A 25,949-nucleotide genomic window follows, 5' to 3' on the forward strand; every position below is an offset into this window, starting at 1 on the left:
ACTAAAGATTGTAATTACCTTCTGCTGGGGAATACAACCGTTATACATAGGACAAGACAAATAAAGCAGAGCTGTGAACCAGGGACTATAGTAACCCTCCCCTTTAATTACATGATCTGGGACTATTCCTAGACCAGGAAAGTACACTCTATAAAGGTGCATTTAGATAATTCTCAAAGGAGATAGCTAACTAAGAGCAGGTAAGCCAACCCTTTAGTATATAAATGTGAAACTATGTTCAATTGCATCGCATGATCTCTTGAAAAGCATACAGATGAAAAGTCAAAAAAGAAAAAAGTCAGAAAAAGAAAGAGCTACCTTGCAGCTTGCAAATTGTGAGTTATGTCTATACTTGTCTCAGCCTGGAAATTCAACCACTGTAGCTGAAATTGCTAGTGATGTCTAGGTGTAGATAGATGATTTCCTTTCCTGTAATCTATTTGCTTAAAATGATTACTTTCTGTTTCCTCATGCCATTTTGTATTTCATTGTATAATTAACTATGAACTATACTGCTTAAATCAATCATTCTTAAGTAAAGCATTTGTATTAATTCACTTTATAAAGCTTGTGGCCGGATACTTGTTTACTTATTTATTTATTGATAAGAGGGCATTTATTGCTACATGGTAACATGTTGTTGGCTGCTATCTGTAACTGTCCAGACTATTATTATTATTATTATTATTATTTGGCTTAATAGCAAGAGTGAGAAAGTTATTGGGGTGGGAGGTACTCAACCTGCTGATATGTGGTGGTAGCTGTTTACTACATTGGAGGATGACAGAAAGATATATTCTTTAATGTGTTTAATACCAGTAGTTTGAATCAAAAGACTATACAGAGGATATGGATTCAGGGAATGACCATGTAAGGCAGAGGAAGGAACTATATGCTGTGGTACTGGTTAACTGATAGTGCCTGTTTCACAAATATGTACCAACCTAAACACAATAAAGATTAATAGTACTAATACATGTAATACTCCAACCAAATTATACTATACCAGGCATGATCTGGCCATAATTTGCATCAAACAAAAGCTACACTAGTATAAGAGTACTGAGGGTGGGGCACAATTATCATCATATGCAAAGTTCGGTAAAGCCACGGTGACAGAGGCTGACAAGTGGCACTCTGTGTGTGAGCAGGGGGAGTGGGGGGTGGGAGATGTGAGCTACTGATATGGATGCACATGTGGGCCATGGTCTGATGAGTGGGGAGAGCATTCAAGATTGAGTAGAAAAGGAGATGTGTCTCCAGTTTCGTATACTAAGGACAATCTAAGTGGTGATTTGTCTGACGGTGTGTGGGGGCACACAGCTCCTGCAGAAGTTGCTGTGTTTTTTTCTGCTTCTATGTGTCAGACTGTCAGACCCATATTAACTCCAGGAGGTATGTGCACTGACCATGTATGGCTTTCCATTGGAGCATCTCCTCCATGGAATGCCACTGTCACAATCTGCAGCTTGCTCAGAGGACAGTATGTTCCATTAGCAGGTAGGTTTAGCACCTATATGCCTTCTGTATGTGTATTCATGGTGGGTTACTGCATCCTCAGCAAGCAATGTGGAGTCAGATGTGGGTTGTGCTGTCTACAAACCAGCATATCACAATGTCTTTCACATCTCACCTTGGCTTCAGTGCATTAATATGAATGTGCTACCATATTCATCTAGATTGTGACCTGAGAAGTGGCCATGGTATCTGAGATTGCTAAGTGTGACATGTCTCTCTGATGATGTGTGAGAGACTCTAAAATATTTGTAAACATCATATATGGAATATACTAGGTCAAATAACTTTAAAGAGAGAAATTAAAACACATTGTACATTCAAAGACAAGCAGATTACTTGCAGTTGCTGTGGTTACTTCATACCACAAGGATCTTTGCTTTCTTTGCTTTTAGTCAAGGAAAAAAGACACAGTTTCAATGCTGAGTGAGATATTGTGCATCATGGAAGGTACCATAGGTGAGAAGGAATGGTATTTCAGGTTTTGGGGCAATGAAAAAGAAGGATTTGTCCACAGGATTAGAGGGGATAAGGGGATATAAAAGAAATAGGGGTTCAGATTTTTTAAATATGGAATGAGTGGCTAATTCAGATGTTCAAATGTATCTTACAGAGGGGCAGTGTACCAGCTGAAGAAGTTAAAAGATGACAATCACAAAAAGAGATTGCTGGCTTTTGAAATGGTGATGCATTGGTGTTTTTGTGAGGAGAGTGGATCATAAAGTAACATGTCATATTGAGTGCAACCTGAAGCCTACGTCTGAGAAGCAGGAGGAATGTGGTTGGATATTGATAGCGGGGTTCATGATTTTATGTATTTTGTGCTAGAAATACTAAAAGAAGTTGAAGCGAAAAGTTTTCATTTGGAGCAGAAATTAAATGTAAAACAGAAAATGCATTTAACTTGTGAACCATGAATGCAAGGCAGACTGAAGTTAGGATAAATTGGAGAAAAGTCATGCATTATATAGTATTTGGTCTTTAACTGGCAAATACAGGAAGTAGTACTTGACCAGTGTGCAGCTCATTTGTTTTAACGCTTGTAGCTACTGATTGCAATTTCAGTAACTTGGTTTAGTTTTGTATAGGTTGCACAGCTTCATCTTTTACACAAGTGCCCAACTCATGAGTACAGTATTTTGGAAAGAATTGAGTTAAAATCACCAAAGAAAGGGAAAGTGCAGACAATTAATTTCTTTTTTGTTAAAAGAAAGTATATGCCTTTGCTCTGAGTAATGGAGACCTTAGATGTGATTATAATAAGCTATATGAGATGTGAGGGGGGTCCAAATCTCTAAGCCAAATTTCCTGTTGTGATTTTGGGATTGCCATTGCATTAATTTGTTGCATAATTTTAAGTGTTTCTTACAAGGCTTGTGTTGCATGTTTTCCTTATCATTTTCTTAGTCATTTTCTCTTAATGCCTATGTGCTCTAGGGAAGGAGGGTTATTTTTTTCTAGCCCTTTATAATGTAAAAAAAAGATGCATTCCATAACACTGTTGTGATTTTGATATGCACTCAGCACCGATTATAAATGTTTTATCAGAAAATGCAGGGATAATTGACTGGAAATGAAAAGAACTACTATCCCATGAAAAAACATCATGGAGTAACTATGGGTGATATTCATAGTTATTATGCAAACAAGTTAAGGCTATCACACTGTCCGCAAATGAGAACAGTAGAGCAGCAATTCATAGAGGCCACTTATGCAAACAGACAATGGCAACAAATAAGCATAAGCAAGTGAAGTCATAATGAGATCTCCCTAAGAAAGTATGTAACTGTGTATGCGAATTAAGCATTCTCTTGTTTATTTGCAATTCCTAGTGAAATTGTCACACTTTTCCCTCCCAAACACAGATATGTTATATAAAAGGGAGTCTCACCATTCCTATTTACTTTGCAATCTATTAAAATGCTGTCACTTGCCACTAGCCTTGCTGTTTCCCATTGTAAGTTGTTAGTCTTGGCCAGGCCAAAACCACCTGCACCCTGCATTGCTTGTTGCCCATGAAGGCTGAGATGTAGGGAGAGGATAATTCACTATAATTTTGATACTCAGGAGGTTTTTGATAAGTTTAGAGTGGACAGGGATATTATAAGGGTCTTAGCATGTATGAGCTCAATAGGGGTACTGGAGGAATGCATGGACTTCCTGTCCTTGTGGATACTAAGGTATGTAAAGCCCTCACTATACTTACTATGAGGACATTCTGGAGTGACAGGGGACACAATGGATATCTCACAGACTTCTGCATTTGGGAATACTGCAGCAGTTCTTTGATATATTCTTGGCACATGTAGATCTGTGCATCTATTTCCAATTGTCATTTAAGGACCAAGGCAGGACTATGAGTGCATTTTACAGGGTGAGATATTTCCCTAAGGTACCTGGTGCAATAGATTGCACTCATTATGCAGTTAAGGGCTCATCTGGTCTATGGGATGAGTGGTACTGCAATAAGAAGAGCTAACAGTCTATCAATTGCCAGGTAGTGTGTGGTGCATTAACAATGTCTCTGCCCAGTTTCCTGCAGTGCACATGATTCCCATATCTGGCACACTAGCTCACTCTACTGCCTTCTTCCTGAATGGTAGGATGCAGAGTGGTCATGTTGTTGGTAAGTGGAAAAACTTTTTTTTCTTTTTTCTATTGTATTTAAGTAGTTATTCATTGTGAATATATTGCTGAATACTAAACCACTTTTCCTTTGTTTTGTCCTCCCAACCTTTTCTCACTTTCTCTCTCTCCCTCTGTTTTTTGTGTTTGATTTTAGGTGATGCTGGATATTCACTGGTGACATGGCTCATGACATCAGCGAGAAATCCAAGTGGCACTGCAGAAGAGACATTCAACACATCCCTGTCTGAGACTTGTATTGTCACTAAGAGGGTCTTCAGCCTCCTGAAGAGTAATTTTAGGTACCTGGATGAGTCTGGGGGTATCTGTCAGTATGAGACAGCCACTTCATGCAGAATGTTTACTGCATGGTACATTCTACACATCATTATTACCAGTGTGGTGGAGAAGTGACCCATTCTGTCACTGCAGCTCCAAGTTCCAGTCTTACCATGGCTAATGATGACAAGCCAGCAACAGTAGTAAGGGACTCCATGCAGCAGGCTTGTGCATGGAATAAACTACACAGGTAAATAGGTGGTATCTAGTCCCGAACTATGGACCATGACATTAAGATTAGTGTTACTTTATTTCAAAAAACACAAACAGTGTAATTAATGCATGCACTGACATCTGTGGACTATAATCTGTGGTGTATGGTCTACTGTCACTGTTCATTTGATATTTCTTCTCATCTTTAAATAATTATTTTTTTTATTTCAGAACAGTTGCTCATATTACTGTTTGTAAAACTTATGCCTGAGTGCTCACTGACTCTTGTCCAGTGATGTTGTAAGGCATCATATAGGTAATAATCACATCTTTAATTTTTTTGCACAGTATATCCTAATGAAGCTAGTGAAGCTAGTGAAGCTGTGTACATAAATATGCACATATTGAATGTCCTTATTTGATCCAATTAGTAAAAACTGCTAATTCAGTGTTTAACATGAGTTCATATCTTGCATTTAAATGACAAAGCAAAATATTGAATTTTATATTATGCAATGTGTTCTTACTTTAAAATATGTTATCTGTTCAAGTACTGCAAATTAGATTACTTTATTTTGTCATACACAATAATATTTAGCCTCAGAGATAAAAAATATCATTTGTGCAGTGGTGAGGGTGAGGTGGCAGCAGTGCTTGTTTATTTGGCAGGATACCCATTTTTATTCTGTAATTTTCTCATTAAAACTGTTTCCATGAAAACTTGTGTATTGCTACTTTTAAGTAGAAGGTAACTGTCAGCTGTAATAATGGTAATGCATATAGCATTGGTGTTAATGACTGCAGTCATATGTTATGACATACAGATTCCTTTCCACAACAGTTTTAAGCAGTGCCATTGCAAGAATGAAATACATGCAGGTGAAAAGTATCCTAAGTCCCCCTCCCATTTTTTTTAAATAACTTATTCCCTTTCAAGTTAAACATTAACCTGTGTTTGTGTAGGTCAGTTGTAAGTAACAGAAATGTCACACTTACATCACAGTAGGTCAAGGTCAAATGTATCAAACGCATCTCCAAAAGTCAAAAGTGAAAGTCAAAGTCAAAGTAAACTTTATTGTCATTCAGAAATCACACAAGTGCAAAAACTGAACGAAATTCCATATCTCCCTTTGTGGAGTGGGATAACTGTCGCTGTGTGCCATTCAGTAGGCAGATAGCCTGAGGTGAGGCTATGATTGAGCATGTTACTTAAGTGGGGTTAATATGACACTATCAAGCTATTTCACAGAAATTCAGGTCCATTTATGCTCATTTTATGCAAATCAGGCCATTTTATGTTTATCTCTATGAATCACAGTTATATGCAAACATGTATGGCCATTTATGCAGATAAGTCACTATTGACTGCTCATGAATGCAACATCAGCTTAATATGAACATACTGGGGAAAGTAGCACTGTCTGCAGCACTCTTCAGAAGTTCCCAGCATGCCATGGGAGTAAGCAGATAGCCTCAGATATACTCAAACTGAATATATTTAGAAAAAAACAAAGTGGAGTCACGCATGACAGTTTATACAACCCTCAAGTGTAATCTCTGTCCATCTAACATCATTTGGCACACCTTCTCACCTGAAACCAGTCAGCATTTAGTAAAAGTTGGCAATCACACACATAGGAATATTTGTTTCTGTAACCCCTTCCCCCCATAAAAGTACAATAATAGTGCTCCTTTACTGCAGTAATAAATGACATTCAGGATTAATACTCCAAAAAGGTAGCTAAGGCAAAGCCCAGCATTTGTAAGTGATCTAAAGAACAATAATGATTGCATACAGTTTTTTTTATCTACCATATTAAGGAAATGTCAGTGAATGCCTTTAAAAAATGTATGCGACAAATCATTTTTGGTTAAACTAAATGTGCAGATAATAACAGTACTTGGCTAATAACCCTGTTTGTTGACTGGGTTTAGTTAAGGTGATGTCACACTCCAAAGGGAGTAGTTCTAAACCTGCAACCCAAACCCCTGCCTATACTTTCTTCATTCTGGTTCTGGCACTTTGAATTATGGCAGTACTTGTGAAGGTACAAGACCTTACTCTGAGCTGATCAGATAAGAAGACCAAATTTACAGTCTACCTTCTTAGCAAATCATACCTGGATAAGACCCAGGTGTACATTAGAGGAAGTGAGTGGAAAAAATAGACATCTGGCAAGAGCTGGGTGAGCACATGTCATCCCTAATAAGGATCACCTGCTCTGTCCAACAGTGCCACCACAGGCACGAAGACCTACAGATACTTAGGCCCGACCAGCTGACTGAGTGGGTTGTCTAGATAGCAGTGAAGGGGCCAGAGGTATATAGTATGCATTATTATTATTATTATTATTATTATTATTTTGGTCATATTAAACATAGAGTGAGCTCTATATAAAACAGTTTAAACCCCCTTTTTAATATTAAGAACAAAGCAGAACAGTTTGCTGCTTGCCTTTGGTCATTCAGGTGTGACTGCACATAGATGATTCTGTCTGCTATATCTGCATACATATGAAGTAACACAAATCCTGTGGCTTTCATGTTATACTTTGTATGTACTTAAGATTTAACTTAAGGTACTTTGCACTTTCGCCATACAATGGCACATTTTTCAAAACAACTTTGTTTTGCTTATTCAGGGCAAATAACCTGCACTTAGCTTGTTTGCATATAAGCGTTATGGTTCTCTTTGTAGATAACAACTATGTAGCTGACTATGAACATCACCTTACAGTTCTACTTTGTGTCATGAGGACAGCCTGAACACTCATGAACACCAGAAAGGACAAAACAATGAAAAGAGTAGTTGTTATGCTTGGACAATCAAAACAAGGACAGCCTTGGTGATCATGCAAACATTTCAAGATAGGCTACATAATCTCTAGTTTGCTATTTAGAAATTAGGATGCTGCTTGGAGTGTTCACTTAATAAAAGAATAATAATAAGTGAGATAATAATGAATAGAGTTTGTTTGGTATTTGGTGATTCAGTGTCTTGTAGGTAAGATATGACATAGGAGCTTTTATCTGTTGAACTGTAGACAACACCGAGGAAAAAAAGCACAATGTTTCCTGGCCTTTATCAACAAAAATACACTGGACCAGTTAGTACAACCAAGGGATCAAATATATTGAACCTAGCACTCGCCAATATGTGATGGAGTTTCACCTCCCATATTATGCCCTCATTAGTGAGGTTGGACCATAAAGCTGTCTTCCTCAGAATAAAAATCAACCTGGAAAACCCAACTAAACCCACAACAGCTAGGAAAACCCAACTAAAACCATAACAGCTAGAAACTATTTTAAAGTAAACTACGTCCTAAGTGACAGTTAATCAAAAGTCATGGCTCCCCCAAACTCACAGAATACAGCTGCCTGGCAGACTTCTTTGAGAGGGTCATCAAGGCTATGGATGAGGATAAAATGGTGCATACCACCTACCTTGCCTAGCCACGGCATTCAGTACAATACACCACTCAGGTATTGCTAACAAACTCTCAGAACTAGGCATAAATCCCTACATAACTCACTAGATTGCTGGCTGTCTCAGTGATAGGATCCAAGAAATCTGGATTGGTGAGATCACCTCCATCAAGAAACTGGTCATCAGTAGAGTACTCCAGAGCTCCGTGTTGGGTCCACTCCTGTTTGGCATCTACTTTGGGAGCTATCATAGTTTCCACCATGACACCATCATCCTACAAAGCTACAGATTAAAACTCAGTGCAAATAAATGTATTATGGTGCCCTTTGGGAAATCATCCACCCAAGCTAATTACTCCATCAATAAAACACTCCTATGAGTTGACCCCCTATTTACACTTCTGGGAACATATGTAAACAGTAATCTGGCCTACAGCCAACATTTAATCAATATACATAGTAATAAAATCATTCTATTTTACCCAACTTATGAGCAAGGGCATGGCATCCATGTCCATGGAAGTTATAGTACCACTCTACAGAGCTCCTACCAGACTGATCATTGAGTACAATGCCCCCTTTGGCATAAATCTAACCAGGCACTTGCAAAAGTTGGAATGCCCTCAAAGGTTCCTCACCAGGAGAATCTTGGGTACAAACACCCTGTCCTGCACAGATTGGCTTAAAGCTGTACCTCTGTACTCAGTTTCCTACAAGTTCCTAAGAGTGATTTATGCCTAGCAAATAAGGCATCTCAGATGCAGCTCTGCACATCTGCAAAACAAACAACACCAGAAACACTAGATCCAAGGACCTGAACTTTGCCTGTGACACAAATAGAACATGCTGGAAAGATTGATATGTGTTTCTAAGAATCCTCACTTTATAGAATAAGTTCCACATAACACTTAGCTACCTCTTTACTAACATACCATACCATATAGGCATCCAGCTGTCAGTTGCTCATCCTGGGTTACCTGGGCTATCTGTTGAGAAAAAGCTGGACATAAGAACCAATCAAATGCCAACATGAACTAAGAATTGCTACACTCAATGTAGGTTTACCTACAGGATGTAGCTTGGAAGTGTATGACATGATGGTATGGAGGAGGCTGGACATCCTATGTATCCAACAGACAAGATGGAAGGGCAGTGCAGCAAAGCCACTTGGCTAGGGATCCAGAGTCTACTACTCAGGAAGATGACAGGCTAGAAATGGTGTGGGAATTGTGGTGAGAGAGAGGCTTCAGAAAACAGTAAGGTATATCATCAGTATTACTAACACACTTGGCAAACAGACTCCAGTCTAATGATAGGACAGAATTCATAATCTCAGCCTATGCCTCACAACAGGGTTGTGATAGTGAAGAGAAGAGTACATTCAGACAGCAGTTTTAGGACCTAATAGATAAAACAGGACAACAGGAATTGGTGTTAATAATGGATGACCTAAATGCACATAGTGGGACAGACAGAACAGGCTACTAGGACTGCATGGGTCCACATAAAGAAGGAGATGCTATTCTAGACTTCTGTCTGGCAAATGGCATGATAGTAGCTAACACGTGGTTCAGAAAGAGAGACAGTCAAAAGATCACATACAAGAGTGGCCAATATGCAACTCAGACTTTCTCCTAGTAAGGAAAGGGCACTGGGTTAGAATTATCATCCGCAGTGAAACACTTGCTCCACAGCATAAGCCACTGGTTGCCAAAATCAGATGCAAGCAGTGGTCAGGGAAGGCTCTAAGGTCAACAGAAACCAGGCTGAAGTCCTGGAAGTTCACTGGAAAGAAAGCACAACAGTTGAAGGAGCTACTCAGGGCTCTAGCACCTTAAGAAGAAGAGGAAATAGGTGGAGTTAAAGAAGAATGGCAACCCCTCAAAAAAGCATGTGTCAGGACCACAGAACAGATATGTAACCGAAGCCAGGTATGGAAATAAGGTACATAAAGAAAGCTGGTGGTGGAATGCAGAAGTACAGGAAGTCATCAAAAGAAAGAAGGGCTGCAGGAAAAATTGGAGATAGAAAAGGTGGACCACGCTAGGAAGGAATACTGGTTGGCTAACAAAGAAGCTAAGGTAGGAGATGCAGTAGCAAAGAACAGGGCATCAGAGGCAGTCTGTCAGCTTCTGGAAAATAAACTCAGTAAGGTGCACAAAGAAACTATATCAGGTTGCAAGGCAAATACAGAAAGATAAAAAAGATCACCCTTCATAAGGGATGCCAGCAACAACCTGCTCACCAGTCCACAGAACATCAAAGCAGATGGAAGGAGTACTTCCAGCAGCTTCTGAATGCTGAAAACCACCACAGAAGCTGTACTGCCCCAGACAAAGCCTAAGATGAGAAGAAGAGGAGCCAACCCTAGAAGAAGTAAGAACAGCACTAAGGAAGATGAAGTCAGGGAAAGCAGCAGCTCAGATGAGGTCACAGCAGGTATGATAAAGATGCTGGTTGAGATAGGGGAGAAATGGCTCCTGAGGGAACATGGAAAGAAAGCTGTATCTTAGATGACTGGAGAATAAGCATACTTCTGCCAATGTACAAGAATAAAGGGGACATTCACAACTGTGGGCAGTAGAGAGTTATCAAACTCCTGTCACGTTGCTTAAAACTTTTGGACAGAGTGATTGATAAACAGGTACACAGAGTAGTATAAAGTAATGGGAGAAGAGCAGTTCAGATTCAGATCAGGATGCAACACAACTGACCCAATGTTTTCAGTGAGAGATAGTTGAGAAGAGGCTACGGATGAAGAAAGAGGCCAATTGGGTGTTCATAGACTTGTAGAAAGTATATGACAATGTCCCAAGAAAGCTGATTTGGGCAGTTCTGTGGTGATTCAAAGTGCCTGAAACACTGGTGAAATTAATGCAGGGTATGTACTAAGACCCAATAATGCAAGTATGAAAAGTGTTTGATCTGACAGAGGGTCTCCCAGTGGGAGTGGGTATGCATCAGGGTTCAGCTCTGAGCCCACTGCTGTTCATACTGGTGACAGATTACATTAGCAAACAGGCGGGAGTAGACAGATCACCAAAGTTTCTATATGCAAATGATATGGCATTACAGGCAGACTCTGAGCAAGAATGTCAGCAAAGGGTATGGGAATGGAATGCAAAACTGAAGATACATGGGATGAAACTGAGTGGAGATAAGAGAGTGGTAATGGCAGCAAATGGAGGAAATCCGAAGAAGCTGAGAATGGAGATAGAAGAGAAGATAGTGGAACAGGGTAACAGCTTTAAGTATCTGGGATGGGTGGTTGTGGAGAAGGGAAGTCGGAATGAATAGGTCAAAGCTAGAATCAGAGGGGCTGCAGCCAACTGGCATAGAGTGTCAAGTGCAGTGTATGACAGAAAAATGCTAAAGAAGCTGAAAAGTAAGGTGTACAAAACAGTAGCGTGACCAGTACCACTGTATGATACAGAATCTGGGGCAGTAAAGGTAGAGCAGATGAGGAAGCTAGAGGTGACTTGAAATGAAGTGCTGGAGATGGGTGGTAGGATGCACACTGTGGGACAGGTGAAGAAATGAGGACATAAGATCAGAACCCAAAGTAGCTCCAATTGCAGAAAAGATCAAACAAAACAGATTATGGTAGTTCAGGCACATGTGTAGAAAAGCAGAAGACAATCTGGTAAAGAAATTTTGGGACAGACAGGAAGATACAAGAGGAAATGAGGGCATCCAGCAAAGAGGTGGATGGATTGCATAAGAGAAGATCTGTGACAGTCAGGCATGAGTGTCAAAGAAAGCAAGAGTGTGGCATTGAATCAAGATAGATGTTGACAGTTAACACTCTGACCCCATGTAGAAAATGGGAAAAATGGGGGGGGGGTGATGATCGGCATCCAAGGAACTCGGGGACAAAAATGGGTTGCGTTGCATGGCTAGGCTTGTTAAGACCCTGGTGGCCATTAGCCTAATGTAAACCAATGAACCTATGAGAAAAAATGATTTGAGTAAAGACAAAAAACAGGTCAGCTGTTATCAATAGCAGTGTAACTGTTGCCTGATGAAAGTCTACAATGTTGATAATTCATTTGCAGATGGGAATATAATGGGTTAACAAAAGATGACTTAGATATAGGTATATTTGTTACCCTGCACTGGTATAAGGATGAATCCAATTTGTGTAAATGAGTGCAGTATTATGCAAATCATGAAGTGGCAAAGGACAAAAGCAGGCACCATTTAAAGGGCAGATTTAAGAAGTAGCTGATATTAAGTCACTGTATGGTAAGGTAAAAGGAGTTGTAAGTAATGGGAAGGTACTCTATTCACAGGCTGGGGTACAACTCTCAGATGCTAAACTGGACATGTTTAATGCAAAATTATTATTTAGGCTTGAGAATTATGCACAAAGTAAAAGGATGAAACAGTGAGAAAGGGAGATGGATAGAAAGGCACGATTCAGGGACAATCCCCATATCCAACCGTAGTGAGACAGAGAAATGTGGGGCACAGGGTTGTAATGAAACTAGGCAAGCTACTGTGACTAACAGGTCACGAAAGGAGCAGAGTGGGGGAAATGAATTTAATGGAGAGCTAACAACAAATCTTTGAGGAGAGAACAGAAATCTGGTGTCAAGAAAAATTAGTTGATGGTATAACAGTGATATGGAAATGATGTAGCAACAGAGGCTTTTAAACTATTTGACAAATTAAAAGTTATATTAGAGACAAAACTGTTTTCCGGTTTGTGAATGTTCATAGGTTAGTACTAGGCTAATTGCCCTTGCGAGCCATTTTAAGCCTAGCCAGTTATCCCCTGCATGATTCAAACACTGTACCTTCTGTTTGTAAGGCAAACACCTTAACCATTAGGTCACCCTCCCACTATGTAAAGTTGCTGAATATATAAGAAAGTAGATACCAGATAAATCAATGCAGCCATGGTTTATTGATTGCAAATGCAAACTTCAGCAAGATAAACCATGTTTAAATGCAAAGTTGCCAGCAGATATCTTCATTAGATTAGCCAAACGTGACAGAATGATAAGACAAACAAATGCAAAGTGAGAAAATGACAAAAGAGTGAGCTTCAGAACTAAACAAGAGATGAAGGGTAGACCAATCAGGGAAGAAAATGAAGGAGGTCAACACCGGGAAGAGAAGATCATAAGAAAGGGTTTCCAAATTTACAGTTGCAGCTTAGCATTTTCCCTCTGGAGGAAGTTAGAAAAATGGGACACTTGGTAGTGGGTATTATATATGAAAACTTGTAGTAGTACAGGTCTCTGACTTTCGTTTTATTTGAGATAGATGAGCAAATCATGAACATAAGCAGTATTTAATATTAGAGCAAATCCCAAAGACAGCATTTAATATGGAAGTGAATGGGTGCAGTGTTTACACTATAACACAAGACTTACTATCAGTGCCCACAGTACTTAGCCTCCAGTTTAATTCTCAGCTGGCATGCATTCTACGCAGAGCCTTCATATACTTCTTGTGTCTGAGTGGATTTTTGTCGGGGGTTCTTGTTCCCTCACAAGGAGATGCTTTACATAAAGTGGTGATCATTCACACTGACCTTATGTGTGGGTGGGTGGGTAGGTATGAGTGTGCATCCTGGAATAGTCAGGTTTTATTTTTTGCTCTTTTGCTCACTGCATGCTAAGATTGCTTGTGGCTCTCCCATAAGCCTGAACTGGATAAAATGACTATTGGGGAATGAAAGAATGAATTAAATGAAAGGGTGCTTGTATTGGGGATGTCAGACAGATAGGCTAGGCCTTTACAATAATAAAATGACTTATGGGACAGGACAGTTTTTAATTATTGGATTTCATTTTAATAAGAGAACCACATGAAAACATTTTTCATAGTATCCCAGCAAAAAGCCAGCTGCAAGTTAATGAACAGTAGTGAGCCTTGTTTTCAGAGTGACACAGGATTCCTGTATAGAACACGGAAGAGTAAGAGATGTACTGATTTAAAGCAACATGACTCAGGTTAACCGTTATTTATTAGTTGCACTTTATTGTTTATACTTCCTGTTTGTCAGCTTAGTTAATAGCCATCTTGCACTCAAGCTTTCCACTAATCAGGACCATCTAACAATTCTCTTTGAAGAAAACAATCACTCGAGCTGAGTTTCAACAGCAACTGCAGCTGCAAATGGTTGCTTTTCCATCAGATCATCATTCAGGAAAGTTAGAGCCACATAACTAGATTATCTCAGAGGACCTTCCAGCACATTTTTCAAACATTATAAAACACAGCAACTCTGGATCTTTTCAGAGAAGTAGCAGTGTTTGTGTCAATGGTTCCTCAGACAGCAAACTTGCCTTTGGCTTTGGAAGATCGGAAAGCTGTGGGATTTACTCCCCATGCTAGAAGATTAGATTAATTTTCAGATTGTTGATATTGCACCATAGCATTAGGGGGTGCTAGCTCAGGTAGATGTAAAAGATCCCACAACATCTATCAATAAGGGTTAGGAAAGTTCTCTGAGGCCCTGGATAAATATCCCCTAGAAGTATAAATATCAAGTTGATTCTTCCCTGAAAAGAAGCCACTAACCTACTGTGACAAATGTAGGCAACAAAGGATAAAAAAGTAAAAAAGCAAATAAATAAAAATGATATAGTCAGAGGGAAGCCACCCATCTAGTATGACAACTGCAAGTCATCAAAGTCATCATACCTCCACCATCACCCCAGATTATGTGACCCTAGGGTGCCTCTCCAGCATGACTGTGCATCATCCATCATGAAATTGGTGAGCAGATATGCCTTGTCACTCCAGAGCTTTTCAGCACCTTTAGTACCTGGGCCACTAATCCGGCTCACTTCATCGAGTTCATAGTCAGGGCTTTATCCTACAATTCCATGTAGGTCAATGATATATGTTCCAAACTTACTGCAGTTACTGAAAATTAGCCCATGCATATTTCAAAACTGTTACTATGGAGATAAATATATAAAAATCATAAATTACTTTGTTTAAGAAATAACAGTATACATTCTCATGTGTATATAACAGCTCCCCTAGTGTATTCACGATGATGAGGTCCTTAGAGTAAAATTTGTATACTTCTTAAAAGTTCTTTTTGGAGTTTACATGCTTATTCAGTAGTTAGACCATTTGTCTAAGTAATATTCATTGACTCTTTCCTCAATAAACCTTCCTTGGTGAAAACAGTCTTCTCTAAGTAGTGGAAAACTATATTTTGCTACTGTTCTGTGTGTGTGTGCACACGTGTGTGTGTGTGTGTGTGTGTGTGTGTGTGTGTGTGTGTGTGTGTGTGTGTGTGTGTGTGCGTGCACACATGTGTATGTACAAAAGGCCATGCATGTGGTGTGTGTTGGTGTTTTTGCTTGTGAGTTTATTTGTGTGCAATCATGTCTATGGGTTTTTTGTACAAGTGTATGTATGTAAGTAGGTATAAGCATGCATGTGTGGTCAACTGCCCCATTAGTCCAAGACTACCACAGTGTTGTTTTCTCCTCAAGATACAGTGACCTTTTTTCTTCACTATAGGTAGTCTTGCCTCATTGAAATGGCCCATAATCATTTTCTTAAATGCAGGTGTGGTACAGTGTTTGACGTCATGTGATTTCCTTTTCAGGAGAAGACTAACTATGGTAAAGCTCTTCTGCTTTGGTGGGATTCAATGTATTCAGTGATGTGTTTTTATACTAATAAATCTGACCACTGAAACAATTGTTGTTCATCACTGTTTTTTTTTTTTTCTTTTGATGAAATGCAAACCTCATGGCTTGAACTCTTAGCTTTATTTTGTAAAAATAACCATTCTATAGTAATGCTTGTAACATCATATGAAAAACTAAAATCACTGCCATGTTTTAGATAACAGACTGGCTGATAGGAAACAATGATTTTTGATAAACTGAGTGTATATTGAGTAGAACAGGTCTACTAAGGTGTGCTTTAAGGTTTGATATGACCATTTCTCTTTCATAGTTTTATAAATGACTTCCAGGAGGGTCTTTTAATAACAGTGTGCATGTGGCATAAAGTTCTGCACTAAGGTTTGATATGCTTAAGTGGGTAGGATGTGAGAACTTTGTGATACTGGAATAAAATCAGACAGTATGACACCTTAGAATTTGTGCATAGAAGTGCTGATACTGCACTGAAAAAACTAAAACAAAAAATGGAAGCAGACTAAATTTATAATTTCCAATTAAAAAGAAAGAAAACTGAAAATGCTATGATAGACAGGACAAATACATTCTTAGAAAAAAAAAAGAGGAATTCATTATTCCAAATGGCAGGGACTGTAAGACCCCCATTAAAAGTTCAACATATGGTTCTTAAGATGGAACAACACTTTTGCAAGTACATTGACAGTATGGTGGCATTTGAAAAGACAGTAATTGATTTAAGATCTGTGGTGCATGTCCGACTGTCAAAATACAGGATTTTATTATATATGCCTTTCATGGAAGGGGTGGAACATGAAATTAAGCACTCTAAATTATAAAGCTCTAAGTGAAAAAATAGTATAATAGATCTGAAAAATATAAACTATTTTATATTAATTGTATTAAATAAAATACATTATGATAAATATATTTTATGTATTTCTATAAATGATTATGGTCTAATTTGAATCTGAGGGTTGACAGTTTATTGGTAGCAAGCATTGCGTAGTAAAGAAGGCAGGTGATATACTGATATTTATTTTTGGTGTGGCAGTCGGTGTATAATTAGTGCCAGAAATTGCAAATGCCAGTTGTGAAGGGGGAAAAAGAGACAGGCCATTTCTTGTTTAGAATAATACATTAATTAACAGAGTGTGTGAGAGAGAACAGGTGGTGCAAGTAATCCTTACATGTCATGGAGGTCAGTTTATCTGTTAATGCAGCTGGTCTTTACATAAAGGAATGTGTACAAGCTGAAGAATAAACACAGTTATAGAGGTCTGCAAGAATGGCATGGTGCTATAAGATCAACTGCTAGCAAGGACATCCATAACTCTCAACTGTACAGATTATGTCAGCATGTCCAGATTTTTGCCTCATATTTTGGTCCATTTTTTTAAAAAATGTGGTTTTCTGGCAAATTAGTGGAAAATTGTTAAAGATTGACGTTAAAAAATAATGACAGTCATTTGAGTTTGTCTTCATACTATTCAGAAAATTCATACTAATGTAAAGCCTGTTATTCTATCAAGTTTCTAAGTTTGCAAGAGCAATATTTAAAAATTAACCCTATTTTTGGGCATTTGTCCCAATTTTATTTATGGCTTTGTCCAGATTTCTTGCTCTAAGAGATTGAGAGTTATGAGAACATCTGTGGAATTGCAAATATTTTGGAGGACATGCACGTGCAAAAAGAAGATCTGAAGGCACCAAGAAAGAAAGTGAAAACAGAACAGAAAGATACAACTTATAGGGTGTCCGAGAGGAAAGTAAGTTGCTTTTATTTTTGCACATGCTTGTATGTCAAAAGATGAATAGGGAAGGGCTTGTGAAAATGAGGGGCAGTCTGACAGCAGACATATTGAGAACACAGAAGAGAATCGTAGAGTAACAAATGGCCTAAATAAGTAATAACACTGGCATGTTATCATATTAGAGGGTTATACCGTAGAAAGTAACAAAAAAGTGCCATAATAATTTGTCCACCCTTTAAACAAAACGCTTCTTGAAGTGGCTGAATGCTAACGGTTTAATAGGCTGATGTTACACCTTATATTCTCAAGGGTGATAAATGAAATTTACAGACTGCCACAGCTCATTCAACAGCTGTCTGCAAACAGACTTTGTTCTGTATCACTGCAGAAGATGAGAACAGCTGCTTCTAAACAACAGCAACAAGACGAAAGAAGAAGTGACAGACTACAGCTGGTTTAATGTTAACACTGTAGCTGGAGCCTTAATGTAAACTCTGAAAATGGAAATATTTCTAGAATACGTCCTAACAAATGAAATGTAAGGGCAGGGGTATTATAGAGTTACAAAATAAATAAGTGCATTGGTCATGTATGATGAAGTTAATTTATTCTGAACAGGAAAATATGGCATTATAACAGCAAAGGAAATATACTTGGCCTATCTTAACTTTAGAATGTTATTATATTGTGCTCCACTGGAGACTTCCAAATAAAGAGAACCTAGAACTGAAATGTCAAGGGGTAAACTAACTTACTGGTTATTTTCTAGGACAGTAGAGGGCATTAATGTCATTAGCTGCACGCTAACATGCTAGTATAGCTGTCTCTCAGCATTAGGGTCTAGTAGGTTTTGATGTCATCCCTGCCCATGGATGCTTTTTGAGAGAAATTATGTTTCCTAGGGAAGGTTTGCTCACATAAATCTTTTATCTTGAAATAGTTTGTTCCCAAACTCAACAAAAGTAGGTAAACGTTCTGTATTTAATTTAGGAAATTCAGCTTGTCTTAACAATTTCAATTTTAACTAGGGCTATAATAAAAATATAGTTTGAAGACCCAACAAATCTCTAACACCCATATAAGAAGAAGCTTTTATAAAAGAAGTCTGTCATATGCTTGGTCTACATTTCATAGTAGCATTCATGCAGTTTAATAAAAGGCCATAGTTTTATGTGTGTTGGAGATTTTTCAGGTCTTCTGCTCATTTTGTGTTCCATACACTATGACTGGTGCTACTGCATACTTTTTGGTAAACTTGCTAAAAATATAGGCTTTCCCGATAATTATGAAATATGGGCATTAAGCCCAATGGTAAGGCAATACTAACAAATAACAAAGTCAAAGCAACATAAGCTCTAGTAAAAAATAAATAAATGTCAGGTACAGAATTTTCAATGTACAGCCTAGCAAATAACAAAAATTAATGTTAGTTATAAAGGTAGACAAACCAAGCAGAACTGGAAAAAATAAGCACATGGTTTTCAAATCACAAATTTCAGAGGACTGATGAAAAGAAAGTCAAACTCAGTGCAGCAGAAGAATGCAACCACAAAATCCCAACCCCCATATAGCAAGCAAACACATCTTCAGAATACCACCTAGTGCAGAGACCTACCGCAGCTGAAGAAGCACAAAGATGATGTAATCTGTACCAGGCCAAACAAGTTAGACAGCCAGGAGAACCTATAAGGAGAGCCCAGATGACCATCCAACAAAAAGCAAAAGGCATGACTGTAGCTGCAAATATAAATAGTCAAGAAGGGATCATCCTCACAATTCAAGAAGGTAAATGAAAGCACCAAACACCAGAATTCCAAAGACGCTGTATGTAAATGTAGCAACCCGATGTGCTGGGAAGGCATCACATAATAATTGGAAAATAATGAAATTACCAAGCTGGTGAGTTAACAAGACTGAAGGAAGTCAGCTACTGGACATTAATATTTTTGTATTGTGGTGCTATATTGCTGGGTTGCTTGTATGTAAAGTACTCTTTGGCTCAGCAGGGTTAATATGGTTAACAGCAAATCAATAAGTAACACCAATAACAAGACAATGAGTGGAGCAGTAATGTAGACCTCAGTTTTGGGAACTGGACTTTGCATATATTCATATACCCCACTACAGCACATTAAATTATAGACCTGATTTTTAAACCGTAGTAGAGAAAACCATGAAAATTATAAAACATCTGCAAGTGACATCCAAACAAAACGCTAAATCCATTCTCCTTAGAAAGACTGATTATGGAGCTGAGTATGACATAAACAAGCAGCAAATACAACCATAAGCTGAAATAGAATATGAAAAGATGAAATCTAATAAGAGTAATGTTACCAAATGGTATGGCAAAACAGAAGTAGAGATATTGGGATGTTGGGATGCACAGAACAGTATCCCGAGCAAGATGGTGGATATAATGTGGTTTCTTATTAGTGAAGCTCAAACTAGAATTATCTTGCTACTGAATGTCATACAATGAACTGGTCATCCAGGCAGCAGTCCAAATAACAGCAGCTGAAATGCTCCATCTGTTGTGCTACTATATATACAATGTACTAAATATCCAGAAAATAGGTCTGAGAGATCTTGGATCAAAATTCCTCCTCAGCCCCCAAAAATGAAGCTGAAAAGTTCTGCAAGAAATTATGTAAATCACAGAAATATGTTTGCAATTCAATTCAGAGTTGTGTTTTTTTTAATCAAATGAAGGTTTCTTTATTTATTAACCAGGAAAGCCTGACTTGGAACAAAGCCAATTTTCAGTGGAGGCCCAGGGAGAAATACTCCAGACGTATTCTAAGGAATATAACTCAGACTGGACTGGTTGCAGATGAATATGCTGTTTGGTGTGGGATAGTATTCACTTATTTGTTGGCTGTCCAAAAGCATGATACATCTATACGTGCATCTCTCTCTCTTTATATATATATATCTCTGCTAATTATATATACTAACTCTGAGATTGCATAATTCTGTTGGAGAGGGCATATTCTTCAACCCTATGAATTCTCCGATCTCACACACCAGTCAACCATCTGTTTAGTCAACTAAATTCTATTGACTAAACAGATGTCGACAAAACCACTGTTTGACAAAAGCAATGGATACCACAAGCACACACACACACACATACATACACACGCACGCACACACGCACACACGCACACACACGCACACACGCACACACACACACACACACACACACACACACACAAGACACATACAATGGTGCGTATATACATATGCAGACATTTTGTGTATGTGTTTGTGTGCAAGTGCGAGTGTGTGTGTGTGTGTGTGTGTGTGTGTGTGTGTGTGTGTGTGTGTGTGTGTGTGTGTGTGTGTGTGTGCAAGTGTGAGTGTATGTGCATTTTCAATGGATGAAAGCTATTTATGCAGCTCCTTTATAGACTTCTTTCAAAGCTATGCACTGCACCATAAGCTGCATAAATCCTTGCAGATTCTCATCATGTAACTGAAGTATTTTATAGACAGTTCTATATCAACAAAAATCTTTAACTTTTAACACACCATGAAGGATGCTTTGCTCCTGTTCTTTGGCTGCCTCCAGATCATCAGTACTGCAGCTGCTGTCCACAGGAGCAAGAGGGTTAGGCAGACAATACTCCATATTTCACCGGCTATGACTGCATTTAGTCCGTGTGTTGTAACCACACTCAGAATGCTGATCAAGAGGGCTGGAATATGGAATGAAACAAACATATTTAGTAACATCGGTATGATTCAAAAGTTAGACTTTGATAGTGACAGTTTTTCTTGTTGCTAGTTGGTTACATTCCATTCTGCCTACAATCTCAGATATTCAGAAAACTCAGTGACTGCACCATTTGTTAAAGTATAACAACAACTACTCTTTCTTACTAATGAATTTATGATTTTCCTTTTGGGCCATTGATAATTAACATTATAGAGTGTGTGTTGTCTAATACTTTAACATTAACAATATTGTTATTATACAATGACTGTCCATTGACATTCAAAAACGAGCATGCTGATTGGTCAGCCCAACCAGCGTGCCCATTGTAAATTGAGCATATACCAAAGGAAAAAAAGTATGGGCACCCGGATTTTTTTCTCATAATATATGTTATGGAAATTTTACTTTTCTTTAATTAAAAAAAATAATCTTACAAAAACCAGAGACTTCAAAGAGCAAGACAGGCGAGACAGAGAAAAGTACAAGGATAATCGGGTACGTTATGCCTCCCTTATGTTTGAAGTTTCCTGAATTCATTTTTTTTAATTAAAAACAAACAAAAGCAACAGAGATCTTCCTTTCTCCATTGCTTCCTTTACACTGTACTGATGTACTGCATAAGCATGGGAACGTAAGTCCCATACGCATGTGCAGCACATTAAGAAAGCCTCAGGATACTGGGGAAAAAAGCAGAAGAGCAGAATCCCACCATTATACAAGGACATTATTTAAGAAAAGCAAATAACTTTTTACTTAAATAATGTCATTGTATAATAGCAATAACCCATGGCTGCATGTGGGTAATGCCGATTTACCCATGGTTGGCTTTATTTGGTCACTTAGGCTTCGCCATCCATGGGTAAATACAACATTACCTACACCTAGCCATGGGCTATTGCTATAGTATCTTTTGCTTTTATGTTTTGCCGGTGAAAACTCTCAGATGCAGCTTTGTTACTGCCCCCATAAATATTCTAGCAATAATGTTGTTTGCAAAACGGAAATAATTCTGACAAATGACATTATTTTGACATGTTTACTGTACAAACACCTGTTCTGAAAAGAAAATCTCAAATTTATAACTGTGAACTTTTATAGTGAACCCATCTTTAATGACTCCATTGATTTCTCTATAACTACATGTCTGCATGCAAATATTTAGTGTTACATTAGCTTGCTGGTACTATGTTACCATGAACTTTCCGAGTCATCAGGAAGGGGGATATATGGTCCCTATTGCACCATCCAGATGTAAGAGTATGACTATGAAAAATACAGTTCATGGACTCACATTGACAGTGCAATAAATGCAGATCTGATTAAAATGCATAGTAATTCATGCAAATATTATTTATTGAACACCATATGGAATTTAGCACAATTACCTGCTTGTCTTGTTTGCTCTACACTAATTTATTGATTACGTGTTCATAAAATTACCTTTAATAGAAGTAACCTCATCTTCCTGCCTTCTTTCACACTTCCCACTTCTTCTCTGACCTTGATGTTTACACCCTCAGGTTGTATTTAGTACCTATCTGTCAAATCTGAACTTTTTCTCTTTGTATACACAGCTCTAAATTACTATAATGATGAGTTTGCTGTCTTTCATACTTGTATATTGCTGTCTTGTACTATTCATTTTTTTCTATTCATTCTGTCTCTGGTATGTGCTTTATAATATGGAATTTGCTGCATCTTGCTCATGTAAGCAACGCCCATCAGTAAGAGAACTAGTCCTGGATGGGATGCCATTCCATCACAGGATACAACAACTAAATGTGGACTCCTCACAAAGACACAGGAAGAACATACCAATTAAATTGAGAAGACACCCTGCCAGGAACAAACCAGGGCAATCAAGCACTGCGAGGTATTATTGGTAACTGTCGCTTCTGTTCAGTGAACATATATCTGCTGCTAACAATTTCACTACTGAATTTTTCCTTCTTTGGTCTCATAGTGTATATGAAAAGGGCATTAACACCGTGGGATCAACTTAATTAACAAATAACAATGCAGGCTTTACAAAGAAAATTCATTTGGATCATTTTCTTTGATTATAAATGACTGGAGGATTTAATTTAGTAGGTGTTGCATTCCTGTTGTTATCCAAATACGTTTATTCTCTTCAGCTGCACCATAAATTAATCTCTTTCAACTATTCCACAGTCCTTTTCTTTTACTCTCTCGTATATTTCTTCCACTCTGATTACATATCTACTCTACAAATACCCTCAGCTCTACTGATACGATTTGTCATCAAGCTGTCTCCCTTTTCTTTCCACTACTTTCATTCGTACTCCAACTTTTTGGACAAACCTTTTTCCTAATCAACTATTTATCGGCGAATATCTCCTAGTCTCAGTAAACATTTATGCATTAGTTTACATTTTATGAGATTTTTACTTATCTGAGTGATGTCATGCTCTTAACTTTGCTTTACTGTATTAATAATTTCTATTCCAATTGATTGTTATAGAATTTGATTGTTGTAACTTTTTAAAGATTTTTTTTCTTAAGCCTCTACTGAAAAGGGGACTTGCATGACCCAGTCAGACATTACTGGTAAATAAACACAATAAATACATAGAATGTGTTGCATTAGCTGTAACAAATACAGCTTATGTTACGGAATGAAACAATTTTATCTCTGTTAACTTTAAAGACAGCTAATTACTATAGCAGATCATAGTGACCATAATGACAGATGAAATAGAATGTCAGAGGCTTAGAAAGAGTCTATATTACGTCGCTGAAACCGCAAAACATTGAATGCCGTTTCAGTGACACATAAACTGCGAAATATCAATAATGCGAATGGCCAGGCCACTGATTTTTTTTCCTTGGGGAAAAAAATTGGTAGTACAACCAAACACGACACAATATCTAAATCATTACAAAGTGAGGGGCATCACTCCCACCCCCACCCCCCCGATGTGGGGGGGGGGGCTGTGACGCCCCACACTCCCCTTAACTAAATATACCAACTTCAAGATCACATTACAGTGGGATAAAGGGTAATTTCCTGGCAACAGCCAAGTGATTTTTTTTCCATAGGAAAAAAATCGATGACCTGGCCATTCGTGTTATTGGTATTTTGCTGTTTATGTATCTCTTAAACAGCATTCGATGTTTTGCTGTTTTGGCAACATAATATAGCACTGGTTAGAAAAGCTAATCAAACTCTAGTCTCTACCCTAATGTCTGGTTCAGGTTCTTGTCAAGTCATCTATCATAGTTTTGGTGGAGGCAAATAGAGTGGGTGCCTTTTGCCAAAACTACTTTCATTGGCAGTGGAGTTTTCATATTTCTCTTCTAGTGTAATCGCAGACTTGATATATATGTATAACTATCTTTTCCCCACTGTAGTGCGACCCTGGAGTTGGTATATATAGTAAGGGGGGGTTGTGGGGGGGCATATCCCCCCACTTATTTTAAGTATATATTATGTTCGGAAAAGAGTAATATATTGGAATTGCAAGTATCCATGTATATAGTTCAAAATATTTAAAATATGTGGGAGGCTATGCCCCCCACATACCCCCTTACTATATATACTAACCCAAGGGTCGCACTACAGTGGGGAAAAGGCCATATATAACTTTCAGTGAAATGTGTTTCAGTGAATTGAGTTTTCAGTGAAAAGTGCACACTAGCTTGACTTTCAGTGAAATCTGCATTCAGTGAACTGTCCTAGACCCATCTCTCTCTCTCTCTCTGTATATATATATATATATATATATATATATATATATATATATATATATATTTATATATAAATTTGATGAGGCTTACCTCCCCCACAAATGTATGTCTGAGGTTCAGTGGAAGTAGTTTCAGTAGTTCTCAATCTACTTAAGATTCATCCAAACTGCTGCTGAGTGGTCAGTGGGTATCTGTCAGGCTCATTCTCAACAAATACTGCCAGAATGCATGCAAATGCTCTATGGTTAGTAGTAATAAGCATTATATGAGATTATTGTTAACTTGCAGCACATGCTGGGCATAAGCTCCATATAAAAAAGCCTAAAATTAGCATTACAATGTTTTTTTCTTGGGAATGCATAGTAAACACTGTATAATCAGGTTTTGAGAATATCTATTAAGAACAAGTGCACCACAGCATTTAGTATACATTATTTATACTTTCTCTTAGACTTTATAAAACAGAATAGTGATTCCGTCAACCTTAATCACCATCTTCCTTGCATACCACTACAAAATGTGTTGTTGAGGAAGGGTCGAAGGGGTGCGAGCCCTACTCACAAAGTTTTAAGGAAAGTAGCATAACTGGATAATACACAGATTGTACAGCAACTGTGCATGTCAGATAAATTAAATTGTACCACAGAACAGAACACATTTAGATCAGGGAGCTTGTGGTATGTTGAAAACATGACCAAAAACTACTCAAAATTCATTTTCATGTCAAAGGTCACAAAGAAATAATCAGTGCTCCAGATAATGCTTGCAATTTCAAATATTTGTTAAGGTTATAATTTCTGCTTCTGGATCTAAGAAAACAACAGTGTAGTTTAAAATGAAACTACCTTTAGAAAGCCTGAATAGGGGTTGTATCACACATTAAACCAAAACATCTAGAAATGCAGTCTAGTAAATAAACTGGATCTATTATGCTGACATCTGGCGTAGCTTTAATAACTCACAGTGGTGTATGACTAATGAACACTGTTCTGTAGTAAGAGGCTTCAAATAACCCGTGAACATGAGTTAAAAAAATACAGTCTGTGAGATGCACTACTGCAGCAGCCTACTAGGCTGGGGACT

At 38.0% G+C, this 25,949-nt stretch overlaps 1 protein-coding gene across 3 annotated transcripts in view; it reads right to left on the bottom strand.

Annotated features, from left to right (window-relative positions):
- Nucleotides 1-25,949, bottom strand: part of LOC122805468 (cationic amino acid transporter 2-like) — a 509,319-nt gene that overhangs the window by 81,035 nt on the left and 402,335 nt on the right. For all 3 annotated transcript variants that reach the window (XM_044075647.1, XM_044075646.1, XM_044075648.1), the window contains one exon: nt 20,972-21,138. In XM_044075647.1, coding sequence (XP_043931582.1) covers nt 20,972-21,138 — 167 coding nt within the window. The remainder of the gene's footprint in view (nt 1-20,971; nt 21,139-25,949) is intronic.

Source organism: Protopterus annectens, chromosome 6.part1, assembly GCF_019279795.1.
Source record: "Protopterus annectens isolate FY-2018-M chromosome 6.part1, PAN1.0, whole genome shotgun sequence".
Classification (NCBI taxonomy): Eukaryota; Metazoa; Chordata; order Ceratodontiformes; family Protopteridae; genus Protopterus; species Protopterus annectens.